Genomic DNA, 13,237 nt, shown 5'->3' on the forward strand with positions numbered 1-13,237 from the left:
GGAATATTCTGTATGCCTGAGTGAGGGTTACCTGCCTGTACTTCTCCCAATATTTCTGCAGCCAGGCGAGCAGTTTCCCTCTCCAAGGTAGTGCACTCACCCCCTTTCGCACCCTTGTGTCAGGGTACGATGCTGCAAAGGGTTTTCTCTGGTACCTCCTACTGTCCCTCTGCCTCTCAATGGGTCTTCCGTGGTTCAGTCATCTGGCCATGTCACATAAAGTTCAGTCCCCCTTTGGGGTAACAAAAGGTCCAATTGAAAGTCCAAGCTAAATGTCCAAGCAATAATTCTTCCGCCCATCTCAGGTTCCACTGAAGAGTTCTTACTGGCCCTCCCTCACAAAAGCCTAACTTGCTCCTGCAGAGTTACTCCTCTGTTGCTTGCTGAAGTATCCTTATTGGCTCTCCATCAGGGTCTCCTTCCCCAGAGCCTTATCTGCTCCTGCATTTGGGCTTAAGGATTGGTAAGAAAACCCAAGCTCACCTTGTGCTGCTTCCCATAGCCTGTGCTCAATACAGCCTCTCTTTGGTTCTCAGGCCTCTGGCTTCTCCATTCTTTGCTGAACTTATAAGTCAACCGTCTCTGGTTCCACTGAAGTACTTTTATTGAGCCTGTCTCAGGGCCTCCCCCAGAGTAGCCCAACCTGCTCCTTCAGAATTCTCCCTTTGTTGCTTCTTGGCTTAGCAGGTATTCCCTCACTGCTTCGCTTCCCCAGGGTCTCTGGTAGCTTCCTCTAGGGATCCCTTTGGTCCTTGTAGGCCCTAGTTCAGGGCTTCCCCCACAGGAGCCTGTGCTGCTCTCTGTAGGCCCTCCTACCTGACTTCCTGCCTGTTTAAGTCCTGTCTCTGGGTTCCCACCCCCAGGAGCCAGACCCTGCTCCCTGTGGGTTTTCCTACCCACAGGAGAGTTCTGCCTTCTCTGCAGTCTCTCCCCCAAACTGAGTTCTCCATTCTGTTTGTATAGTCTTTTCCTAACCCTTTCACAGCTGATGTTGCTAATTATCATTAAATCATCATATCACCATCAGCTGGGGGCTAACTGCTAGGTCTCAAAAAAGGCTGAGCCTGACTTGCCTTAATGCGCCAGCCAGCCTGTCACACCATCCTTCCACAGAGGCTTTTGATCTTCCTGCTCTTTCTTTGCAGGAGGTGCTTTGATCCCCTCTCTAGGGAAACCAGGGATAGGTTCAGCCAGCTGCCACTCCTCTGGGGCTGATTCCCAGAGCATCTTGATTGGCTCTTTCCCTCCTCCCACTCCCAACCCCACATGACTTTCAAGTGCTCTTTTAATAAAGGGATGTGGGAGGCCAAACATCATGGTGGAGCCATGCTTTGATTCTTTGGCTGTCCTTTAGCAGCCTCTGACCCCAATCCTATTATGCATAGGAAATAAATGGCCTCCAACTGCCATCTAATTTATAGTCTTTTCCTTGTGAGTCTGTGGCTAAGAGAGGAACCAAGAGGGTTACAAAGCAAAATATAAAAGCAGATGTTTTTCAGTGTAATCAATAGATCCAGGTATAGGCCGTTTCTTCATTCTGTCACCTAGACTGTTCTACAAAGAACACACTGACTATATAAAACCAAGAGGCCAGCAATATGCTCCCATTTGCCAGAGGCTAATGTGTGTTTTTTTAATTCAGCAATCTATGCCATTCTTTTTAAGTTCGTAGTGACTGAGTAAAAAACAAAAACAAAGTGTATATTTTCAAGGTGTTAAAATGAAATCACTTAAAACATTGCTGAAATAAAAGAAAGAAGCTAAGCTACTAATAACAGGTGGATCAACTTCTGCTGGTTGTAGCATTCACCTGTTTCTACCATCATATAGAACAGGAACCAAAAGTCAATTGCCTGATACTGTTAGCATTTCTGAGAGACCTCATCAACCACAATGTAAATCTTTCTCTGTGCATAACTTTGGAAAACAAGACCATTCTTTCTGTTCATCCTGGTTGATGATTTTCAGTGGCTCCATTATTATTAAGCTAGTGACAGCATACTCTGTTTCCACTAGTGTACAGCTTTTAAATGCAAACTACTTTTAACTAAGTACACAGATGAAACTTTCACACAGTCCAGATTCTCTAATTGGAAAAAGGCATGAGACAAATATGACAGGAAAATATCTATCATGAAGCAATTGATATTCTTAAAAAGGCCACAAAGAATGTTAATACATGTATTCAGAACCCTAGAGGAAAGATTAAAATAGGAAAGCAGAATGAAAATACTAAGTGTTGTCTTATACAAGGACGCACACTGCAAGGCCATCATACTGAACAAACTAATACTGCACTTTTAAGTGGGTAGACTGCAACTTTATTTAGCTGCTTTTTTCAACTGCTTTGTTTGATCCTGATGTTTCAAAGTGGCTGAAAAAGAGTCAAAACAAATTCACAAGTTCAGTTATTCAGAATCAGAAACTGGAAATCTTACAATCTTAAGATTTCTAGAAAGTTGTATGCAATTAGTATCAATTGTAGCAACCAGAGTGAAACCGGTGAGAAACTATACAAGAGCCAAGTATTATTATTTGTTATGTACTCACTGTTGTAGCATGATTTGCATGAAATGCTCTATTTCAGGACATTAAATATGAAGCGTTAAGTGTATCACCGGGCATCTGTATCTTTTCTCCAACAAATTGCACTATGCAGAAGCCCTGGCTTCACTTTCTGAAAACTACTTTGGACTGTGTGCAGATTGGGAGGTTGTGAAGAACGCAGCAAAAGATCCTGAAACAAAACTTCAAATTGGTTTCATAACAGCTCACACAGAAAAGTTTAACTTCCTCGCTGATATTGAATTAAGTCAGAAAGTCCGAAACATGGTAGACAGTCCATGCAAAACTCGGCAAGTGTTAAATGTTTCAGCAATAGAAGGCCAAACTGTTACAAAGATGACACTCAGTTCATCTGATTGGATGGTCTTAAGTAAGAGCTATAACTTTATCTGGGAGCACATCCATCAAAAAAGTTTAAAGTTGGAGATCGTTGGAATGCCTAAACTTCCAAGGAAGAGAGAAATTGCCAAGGAAATGCAAATAGGGACTGGAGAACCTAGCTGTACAAATTCAGCAAAGGAATTTTAAAAGAATGTCTTTGAAGTAGGTATAATCTTAAAATGTCCACTATTAAATCACGATTTGTACAGAAAGGCTACAAAAGTATTCAAAATCTTGAAACTCTCATAACCGCTCCAAATCTAATAGAAACACAGGTTCCAAGTATGCTTTGGTTGTATGGTTCTGATTTCAGCCATGATCAAAAGATTATTCATCTTCATCTGTTGGAAGCCAATTGTCAGCTTATAGAAGAGTCATTCAAGTCAGTTCAAAAATATCTGTGTTTGTCAGTCAAACCAAACGTCAACTGTTTTCCAAAGTGGTGAAATTGATAATAACGCTTTTGGTGGGGCTGGTAACCAATGTTGTAAGCGAGCATAGTTTCAGTGCCCTATGTCATATTCAAACGTGGTTTAATTCACAACGGGACAAGCACAGTTCAATTGATGTAAGATTTTACATGTACACAAGTACTAAACTGATTACTTACATCTTACAGATCTTTCAGAAGAATTCAATTGAAACCCAAGGCAAAGATATTTTCAGATTAGCTAGTTGTTCTCTTCATTCATGTTTTAAAAAATGATGCTTTAATCAGTAGTTTTGCATCATGACTAAATTTGTCCACTTTTAATAAAGTGTGATAAATGCTTTGTTCCAAAGTCAGTTTCCTTTATTTATCAATGCAGTCCTTATTTTGGGGGGGATGGGGGAGCTCCCAAACCCCAGTTTTCTGTACCCATGTTTCTGCCTTTAAAAGTCTCCTCACTATTTTACTGCCATCTGATTCCATTTAAAGACACTTTTCTAGCAGTGGCAGGTACACAACTATAAAAAGAATCTCTCCATTTTTCCATTGCAGAACACTATTTTTGTCATGTTTATAATTTAACCAATAAAACTGTGCTCCATGCTAAAATTGGAAATACAGAAATCAACTTTCATCACACTGCTTGAGGATGTAGCTGAAGGCATCATTTCCCAATGACAGTCCTTTGCTTAAATCCGCAATTAAATTTTAAAAAAATAAACTGGCACCTTTGCAAAGACCTTATGGATTTCAATAAAATGAATTTAGCTATTGTAAAGAATAATACATGGGAAAAGTTTAGCAGCTAAATAGACTTGTTTGATCTCATATAACTCAGAAATTATTTTTTAAAAAGAGATCCTCAATAACTGAGCCATGTGATGATCTAATCACAAGTGCTGCATACAGAAGTTGTTGGTTTATTTTAAAGCAAACTAAAGGATATAATTTCTTCTCAGTTTACAGGATTTAGCTGCACATCTCCCAGTTGTGAAATGCATACATGTTTGAAAGATGTCCTGATTAGTGGTATATATTAATGAGATTTGGTGTCATGTGGCCTGTTAGAGAAGTAATCCATTTTAAGTAATCTAAGGGACTGATCCTGTGAGGTGCCTAAAGCCATCAATGTGTACTGAAGTCAACAAGAGCATTTAACACTTCACAGGAGGTGGTCAGCACTTCATGGGAGCAGGCCCGGAGTCTTAATCTTGCTCCAGCTTCTTGGGTGCAGAGGGCTGACAGAGAGAAAATACTGTGATTCTTCTGCACGGGGAGGTCAGGAGTCCACAAACTTGTACATGGAATCTGCATCCCCCATAAGGGGTAGCTCCTGACGTGTGTAGGAATCCACAAACTTGTACATGGAATCTGCATCCCCCATATTGCGTAGCTCCTGACGGGTGATAAATAATTCGCCACGACAAGGCTCCTCCAGTCCTCCCACTGTCTCTGCAGAGAGGAAGAACAAAGGATTTGGAGATTACAGAATAGCTGCCTTGGAGTGTTTTGTCCCTACTCCATAACCTGGGCTGTTCCTCAGAATTGCTGTTTCCTACATCCCTGCAGTTTCTCATCAGCCAGCTGAGTTATTCAGGCTGGAGTCGGGGTGGAGGTTAAACTACAGGGCCTGTTTAAAAGTTTCCATGATAAAGAAGTGCTGGGTTTGTACAAAAGTCTATAAAGGCTCCACGGGAGTAAGTAATACCTAAATTAAAATTATTCACTAGAGTTTGCTCAGTTCTTAAGGAACAATTTAGTCCAAATTTAGAACAAATTTAGCCCTTTTGTCTGTTTGCAAATTGTTCGTCGGTGATTATGATTTGTATGAATCTGGTTATTATCTGCAATTGCCCAGTGTATATATTTTGTGAATATGTGAGCTCTTCATAGTGAGTATTTAGTCAAGGATTCATTATTCGAGATTGGTGGATGGCCAGGTGACATTGTTTCAGGTACAGATTCTTGGTTGCAAAGCCAAAATTTACTTTCCACAGATATTTGTAAGAATAAAACTTTTCTTTTCCAAAAGGAAACAAAATGTGGTGCAAACACACCAAATGATAAACACTAAGCAGTATTCCAAAAATGTTAGGTAGTATCTCTCCCCACTCTGTGCCCAGGTCTATTACTGAAATACCAATATGGCTGGGCTGGGTCATTACATCTATCAGGCAAATAATCTGCATTTTAACAAATTGTCCATATAAAAATGGACCTGACAGGTGAAGCCATAATGATCTCTGGAGGTCTCGATCGTTGCATGAAGATTGCATTGGCTTCTCATTTTAGAGAGCGAAAAAAATGTCTATGCATATTTCTGGCTGTGACTTAAAGGAAATGTGGACAAAGGCTGTCACTTGGTTACATGCACACACTGATGTGCCCGAGTATCATAAAAGATTCACTGTTGTTCATCATCTTGTGTAACATACACAGAGTCGTTTAAACTATAAATGTAATTAATTGAGTTAAATAAAGGTGAAGTGGTAACCTTAACGTCTTAATTTCCTATTCAAGTCTAATGAGCCTGAGTAAAGACTACCAAAGTGAGGAGTTTAAACTCACGTGAGTAAAAGTTCCAGGATTTGGCCCTTTATAGCACTTTAGTATAGTTTTGTTTCCTCAGTATCTGCTAATATTGCTCTGCTTGAACAAAATGTTTGCACAAGAGCCATTTTATTGCCTATTTAAAACAACCATTTATGTTGTATATTAGAAAATCAATGTAAAAGTGTCAGTGGTGTTCATTAAATACTTTATTTATTTCTCTCCAGAGGATTGTTTAGATCCTATGTGCTCTGGCCATGGTGTCTGTGTTCAAGGGGAATGTCACTGCTCTGCAGGCTGGGGAGGAGTAAACTGTGAGACATCTCTTCCTGTATGTCAAGAGCAATGCTCAGGCCATGGGACGTTTCTTGTGGATACCGGCGTCTGTAGCTGTGAGCCTAAGTGGACAGGTTCAGACTGCTCAACAGGTATAGTTTAAAAAAATTCTTTTTTAAATAAAGACTCTGAATTTCTTGTGTTTTCTATTCAGCTTCTGTTAGGAAATATAACTACACCAGTGTTAATAAAAAAAATCCAATATGGGACTTTGTGGGACGTGAATATGGACATTATTTTGGCAGCTCCTGGTTTTCATATTGACGTGTTGCAAAGATAAATTAGTTTTTTTTTCCTATGACAAGCATTGTGATTTCATGACTGTATAACAGCTAGCGCACTAGCCCTGTGAGGGTCTGAATGCCTTTGCCTTCAGTTGGAGTTAAGAGTGCTCAGCACCTTTCAGGATCAGGTCGTCAATGCATGGTAATAATCCACAGCAGCAAAGGAGACCACGAAAGTATCAACAGTCCTGGGATGAATGGAAGAACACTGCCTACACCCAGTAAATCATGAGCAACCACAGCCTCTGGCAAAAATAAATTCCCATCTGCTGTGCTGGGATAAAAACTAACTTCTTACTTAAAGGACCATCGAGGTTTAATCCCATTCAATTTGTTTAAGTGTAGAGATGATCTCACTATGTACTTTTAAAAGAACTGACTGTGCTCGGGACAAGAAACTATTTAGCATTTTATTCCTGTAATAGATCATGTCGTTTCCAAGGTGCATGTCTTTGTCATTTTTTTTATTTTTTGCTCACAGTTTATGAGGCTCAGTCGATGATTATAGCATTAGCTGTCCTCTCTGTCTCTCTCTCACCACAACACAAACTAGATCTGAATGATAGATTTTTCTGAATACTTTGCAGTACATCTAATGGTCCAAGCTTGCAAGGTTCTTAGCATTTCCAGGGAGTTGCCATAGACCTTCCAATCCCACTGGAGCCAAGCATGCAGAATTGGACCCAATTTCTTCCTTCCAAATGTACAGATAACATTAGTGACAGTTAAGTACAGGTACATATGGGAAAAGACCTCCTAGTGTTTTCTCTGTAAATGTATCACTAGCTAGAAGCCTCCGTTCAGCAAAGCAATTAAGCATGTGCTTAAGTCACATTGAATTCATTAGTTAAGCACATGCTTAAGTGTTCTGATGAACTGGGACTATAGTGCCCAAACTGTGGGAACATTTATAAGCAGCAATATACTGAACTGCCAATAATTCTGAACGGTCAGTGAATGGTTGTTCTAAAGACTCCTCAGCATTCAGTCCATGCCATGGGATTAATAATACATTTCATCTCATTATGAGCCCGTCAGATATGATACTTCCGTTGATAAGAGTTCCGTCTATTGGCTTTCAATAATATGAAAACCCTAATGCCCACATTTTCATTATAAGTGTCTCATTATATGCTGAAAATGTTCCCTAAAGTAATGTACTAGTATGTCCATTAATAAAAACAGATAATAAGAGGAGCTGGTTCTGTGACTGCATGTGATTACTGTTGCCAGGAAACTGGTTCCTTGTCAGTAGAGAGAGTGGGCCAGATCCTGAGTCAAGCTGAACTGCACACAGGGCAGGGTGCAAAGGTCATGTAACGCTCACTATTGTATTCTCTGATGTTGGGACCACTGTATGCAGGACAAGTCCCTTGTGTAAGTTTGACCAGCCTGGTATGCTGAGTTTTCCGCTATAAAGATATCACACAAAGGAGTCAACCAAAAACAAACAAACCCAAAACAAAACAGAACAGTTTGCTTCATAATTTAAAAATAATTAGTGAAAAAAACTTTTAGCTTCTACAACTTAGAGCTGGCCATTATTTCACATTGGGAAAGTAGAGATTTGGCAAGTATTTTGAGGGGGAAATTCACTGTTGTGTATGTACTGAATTTGTTTCCCACAAAATGTGCAAAAGAATTCTGATTTGTTATGTGGGCTCACTGTTGCACCTTTGCACAGAATCTCCAAAAGAATTAATGTCTATTGTGTCAATGGGACTTATGGCTTGGGCAATTGGGCATTTAGCAAGAGAATATGGTAGATCCTATTTTGCAAGCTAATCTATTTTTCTTTCTTACTTGCTTCCATTAATCAATAAGGAAAATACCTCTTTCCATTTCTACCTTCTCCTGACTTGCCAAGAAAGAATACTTGTATGATCACCCACGTGAATCTGTCTTTATAGCTGAGCATTACTGATCTCTCCTCTTAGATGCATCTCTCTTAATAGCCATTAAATCAGAACCTGGATTGGTGTGACAGCACAATGAACATCAGATTGAAGGGTAGACATTGGCTCACTGGTGGAGACTTTCTTCCTGGGATCAATACTTATTGTGCATACTAGGATCAAAGCTTGATTTTAGTGAGAAAGGAAAACATCAGAAGTGGACGTTAACAGGGTCAGAGTAAAAGAGCCTTTACATGAAGCTAGTGGTTAGAAGAAATCATGAATTTCTTTAGAATGGGTGGGTTGGAAAGGGTAAACAACATACCACTCATCTACATTCAGGAAGCAGTGAAAGCCTTGTAAGCCCTTACTAGCAATAAATCAGGCAGCTTCGGACACTTTCATTTTTCCTAGCATCTCTTTGTATTTCAAGTCAAAGAGGCAAGATAATCTCTATCAGTGGTGTGGAAATTATATTTGTAATTTGACTACAATATGTTACCTGCAGTGAGCTGTTTCAGCAATTTCTGTATTGCATAGCAAATATCAAACATTTGCAAAATGCTGTAAGCAATTACTTTTCAGTTGTCATACTTTTCTTCTAAATAGAAAATTAAAACCCCTTGTTGTACCATAACTGACAGCAGTAGCAAATCTAAATTGCTTCCCTAATATTGGCTCTCCCTGTCCCATCAGAACTGGGGCTCAGCCACTTCTGCAGCACCCCCCTACCAGTCTCCTCTGCATCTTGCACAGGTCCATGAGTTTGGGGTCTACGCCAAGGGAGGGAGCACTAGGGGGACATAGTCAGCCCCTCAAGCTCTAAAGCGCTTCTTCAGAAAAGATGATACAGAACTGTCCCTCTGGGCACCATGAAGGCAGCCATCAGCAAGGATGAAGGGGATCAGAGGCACAAGTGTGAATCCCCTGACACCTGTGCACATCCTTCAGGATCTGCCAAATTTGGAAGCAAGATCTGAGATCTAATGGAATAATTCATAGAGTAATAGATTTTAAGGCCAGGAGGGACTGTTATGATCATGTAGTCTGACCTCTTGCATAACTCAGGCCAAAGAACCTAACATAGGCTATGGATACACTTCCAGTTACGACGGTGTAACTTACGTTGCTCAGGGGTGTGAATAAGCCACCCCCCTGAGCAGCGTAAGTTACGCCAACCGAAGCACCCAAGTGTCGGTGGAAGAATTTCTCCCACCAACATAACTACTGCTGCTTGCGGGGACTGGAGTAAATAAGTGGCTGGGAGAGCTCTCTCCCATCAGAGTGTCTGCATTAGCAGTGCTATAGCTGTGCCGCTGTAGGCTCTGTAGTGTAGCCATAGCTTCAGTAATTTCTGTTTGAGCTTTTAGAAAGTTATCCAGTTTTGACTTAGACTATAAATGATGGATAAACTACCACATCCGTTGGTAAGTAAGTAGCTCCCATCATTAATTATCCTCCCTGTTAAAAATGTGAATTTGTCTAGGTTAAGCCTCCATTGGATTTCATTATGCTTTTTCCTGATAGATGAAAGATTTCCGTTCCCTGAGCCCTCCTCCATAGGTTTAGGTGGGAGATGATCTGGCTCTGTATGCTAGCATTTGAAAGCTTTAACATTATTTTTCAAATCAGGGATATATATTTATATGGAACCAGTGGTATGTGTTAGGATGGAAAGTGTTTTCAATCACAGTACTGAAAGGCGTACTTTACTGCTAAAGGTACATTTATTTATTTCTAGTTGGAATGCTTAAAGGCAGAATCCATCTTTACTAAAAACTTGAGTGTGATCATACTTAAAAAGTTTCTGCTGGTTTGAGAGAGAATGGGGAGTACCACTTGAGCCAGTAGTCTCTTTCAGAATGGAAGAAACTTGTTAAGTGCTGCCAGTAGTATCTTACAAAAACAAAACAATCGAACCAAATATACTCCCGCACTTAAGCAAACTCCCCGCCCCGCTGCAGAACTGGAATATATTTTTGGTAGATCTTTTTCCATCATTTCTGATTATGAAAATAACTGTAAAAAGTTGTTCTTTCTCTAATCAACCTGATTATCCTGATTGATTTATATAGCAATGCCACAAACCAGTGTTTACAGGAACAGAATCCCTTCCAGTTGTTGTTTGGCAAGACCTTTTGAAAGCATAACTACCGTAAAAGTGCTATGGTTATATGCAGCTATTACTTCATCCAAAAAACTACTCTGAGAGGACTCAAACTGTAAGCTTCACATTCAAAAGTCAAGAAAAGACATAATTAAGATTGCACGTATAACCTTAACCTCTGTCACCTTAGGGGTGTTTTTTACAACATATCAGAAGGGTAGCCCTGTTAATCTGGATCTGTAAAAAGCAACAAAAAGTCCTGTGGCACCTTACAGACTAACAGATGTATTGGAGCATAAGCTTTCATGGGGCTTTCGTCTGAAGAAGTGGGTATTCACCCATGAAAGCTTATGCTCCAATACATCTGTTAGTCTGTAAGGTGCCACAGGACTCTTTGTTGCTCTTTACAACATAGTCTTTGTTATTTCTCACTTAATTTTGTTCTACGTTTGTTTGGTCCAGTCATGTAGATAGTTACTCTGCGGTGTATGATTGCTCCCTGGGTGGCAGTTACAATGAAGACAGTGTACTTTTGTCTTCCGCAGGACTATGTTCAGGAGTAAGGTGACTCCTGGGAGTAAATGTTTGCTGAAATGAGCCCATGGATATAACCAACACTGAACTCTGGCATGACTGAATGAATAGAGTGAGAAGCGGAGGCTGGTAATCAAGGGGGAAATGTATATTTATACAGTAATGGTGGGAGAGCAAATGCATAGAAGTACATAAGAGTTGAATGAGTATTTGGTCAACTATATGTTTTTAAAGTTTCCTGGGGTGAGGCTTTGTTTCTACTAGCTGATTCCATCCTGATACCTCTTTGGGCCAGTGGCTAAATGTCTCTAATTCGACTACTAATTTTCAAAAACCTTTTCTGAACTTCCTCCTTTGCTTCTTTTTCCCACATTCCCTATGAGGAGCTCCATTTTCCAGAATGTTAAATGATTGGGAGTAACACTGGGTCAAAATGGGCAACTGTAGAAATGGTAGACAAACTTCGATTTGTTTTGGTTCAGTACACTGGGATGATATTTTTAATGGTACGTGCTATGTACAATGATTCTGGATTACAATGCAGGTGCCTACAACTAATTTGAGATAAAAAGTGCAGTGGTCTGTATGTGTTTCCAAGCTCATCTGGGGAGCTCTGAGTTAGTCCATGGGAAAATGGGGTGTTTTTACATTTTACTCATAAAAAATGTTATGTTGAACCTTTGCCTGGATTAACACTTTGTTGCCCAAAGTGGGTGAAAGGTTCTTTTAACCTATAAACATGTTATGTAAAATTATTTTTGAATAAATTGAAAGGACTTCACCTGCAGCCCCTTCAACTCTGGCTTAGATCAATCTATTCTTCTACGTGACATTGGCCAAACAAGAAGGTTTCCCTGACAGAATGTTATTGCAGAGCTTCTTCGGTGTCTGGAACACACCCTTTTCTTTCCCCTCTCCAACAAAGACACTAATCACAGATGCATTAGGGATAGTCTGGGTAGCTCATTTGGACAACCTACAAATTCAAGGAACTTGGTTCCCCCGATGATCTGGGGTTACATATTAACATCCAGGAGCTCAGAGCCATCAGACTGGTCTGTATGATGTTCCTGCCTCCAAAACTCAGTGCTGCAAATCTTCACCAACAACACAACAGCTATGTGCTTCTTAAACAAGGGGGCACAAGCTTCTGACCCCTCTGCCTAAATGCCATCAAATTATGGGCTGGGCTTGAAGCCATTAGAACAGGGTAACCCTGGTGGCTTTCATCTCCTGGGAGTCAGCAACAGCATAGCAAACTTTCTGAGCAGGCAATTCGTGGCCTATCACAGATGGTCCTTATATAGGCCCATCATATGCCTGATAGTCTGTCTTTGGGTATCACCCATAATAGACTTGAATGCCACCAAGGAAATGCTAAGCGTGTCAGAACTCTTGCTCCTGAGCAGGCCTGAGTACAGAATAGTTCCTGGATGCTGTCATCCTTTAGTGGAGCCAAGTCTTGCTTTACTCTTTTCCATTGATTCCTCGGATTTACAGAGTAATGTCCATGATCAAAAGAGACTAAGCCATGATCATTCTTATAGCATCCAACTGGCTATAACCATTTTGGTTGATAGGCCTGTTACAGATGTCCATTCAGACTCTGATCCAGCTCCCAGACTGCCCAGACCTGATCACACAGCACCACAGCCAAGTACTTCATCCAGATCCAGAGGCACTGCATCTGACAGTGTGACTGTTGTCTATTTAAGTACCACAGACAGAGACAGCTCACTGTGGGTCCAGGAAATCCTGATACATATCAGGGCAATATCTACCAGAAGGATGTATTCATCTAAATGGAATAGGTTCTTGACATGGCAGCCCAACACCGTCTGCTCCCAACCCAGGTCTCTAAGTTGACTACTTAATTGCACTTAATACAGGCCAGCCTGTCATTCAGTTCTGTTAAACTCCAGCTTATGGTGCTCTCAGCTTGTCATCTGGCTTTACAGTCATGCTTGGTCTTTTCTCAGCTCACATTATCGAATTTCTCAAAGTATTATTGAGAACCCACCTGTCAGAGAATCTACTCCTGCATGGGACCTTAATTTAGACCTCCAGAGGTTTACGGGGCACCTATTCAAACCTCTCTCAGAATGTTCCCTGCATTTCCTCACTGTATAGATAGTCTTACTAGTGACTATCACTT

The 13,237-nt window shown here is 40.6% G+C and overlaps 1 protein-coding gene across 15 annotated transcripts in view; it reads left to right on the forward strand.

The window, feature by feature from the left end:
• Nucleotides 1-13,237, forward strand: part of TENM1 (teneurin transmembrane protein 1) — a 1,376,511-nt gene that overhangs the window by 1,208,888 nt on the left and 154,386 nt on the right. For all 15 annotated transcript variants that reach the window (XM_065556633.1, XM_065556629.1, XM_065556628.1 and 12 more), the window contains one exon: nucleotides 6,154-6,354. In XM_065556633.1, coding sequence (XP_065412705.1) covers nucleotides 6,154-6,354 — 201 coding nt within the window. The remainder of the gene's footprint in view (nucleotides 1-6,153; nucleotides 6,355-13,237) is intronic.

This window comes from Chrysemys picta, chromosome 9 (assembly GCF_011386835.1).
Source record: "Chrysemys picta bellii isolate R12L10 chromosome 9, ASM1138683v2, whole genome shotgun sequence".
NCBI classification, from domain to species: domain Eukaryota; kingdom Metazoa; phylum Chordata; order Testudines; family Emydidae; genus Chrysemys; species Chrysemys picta.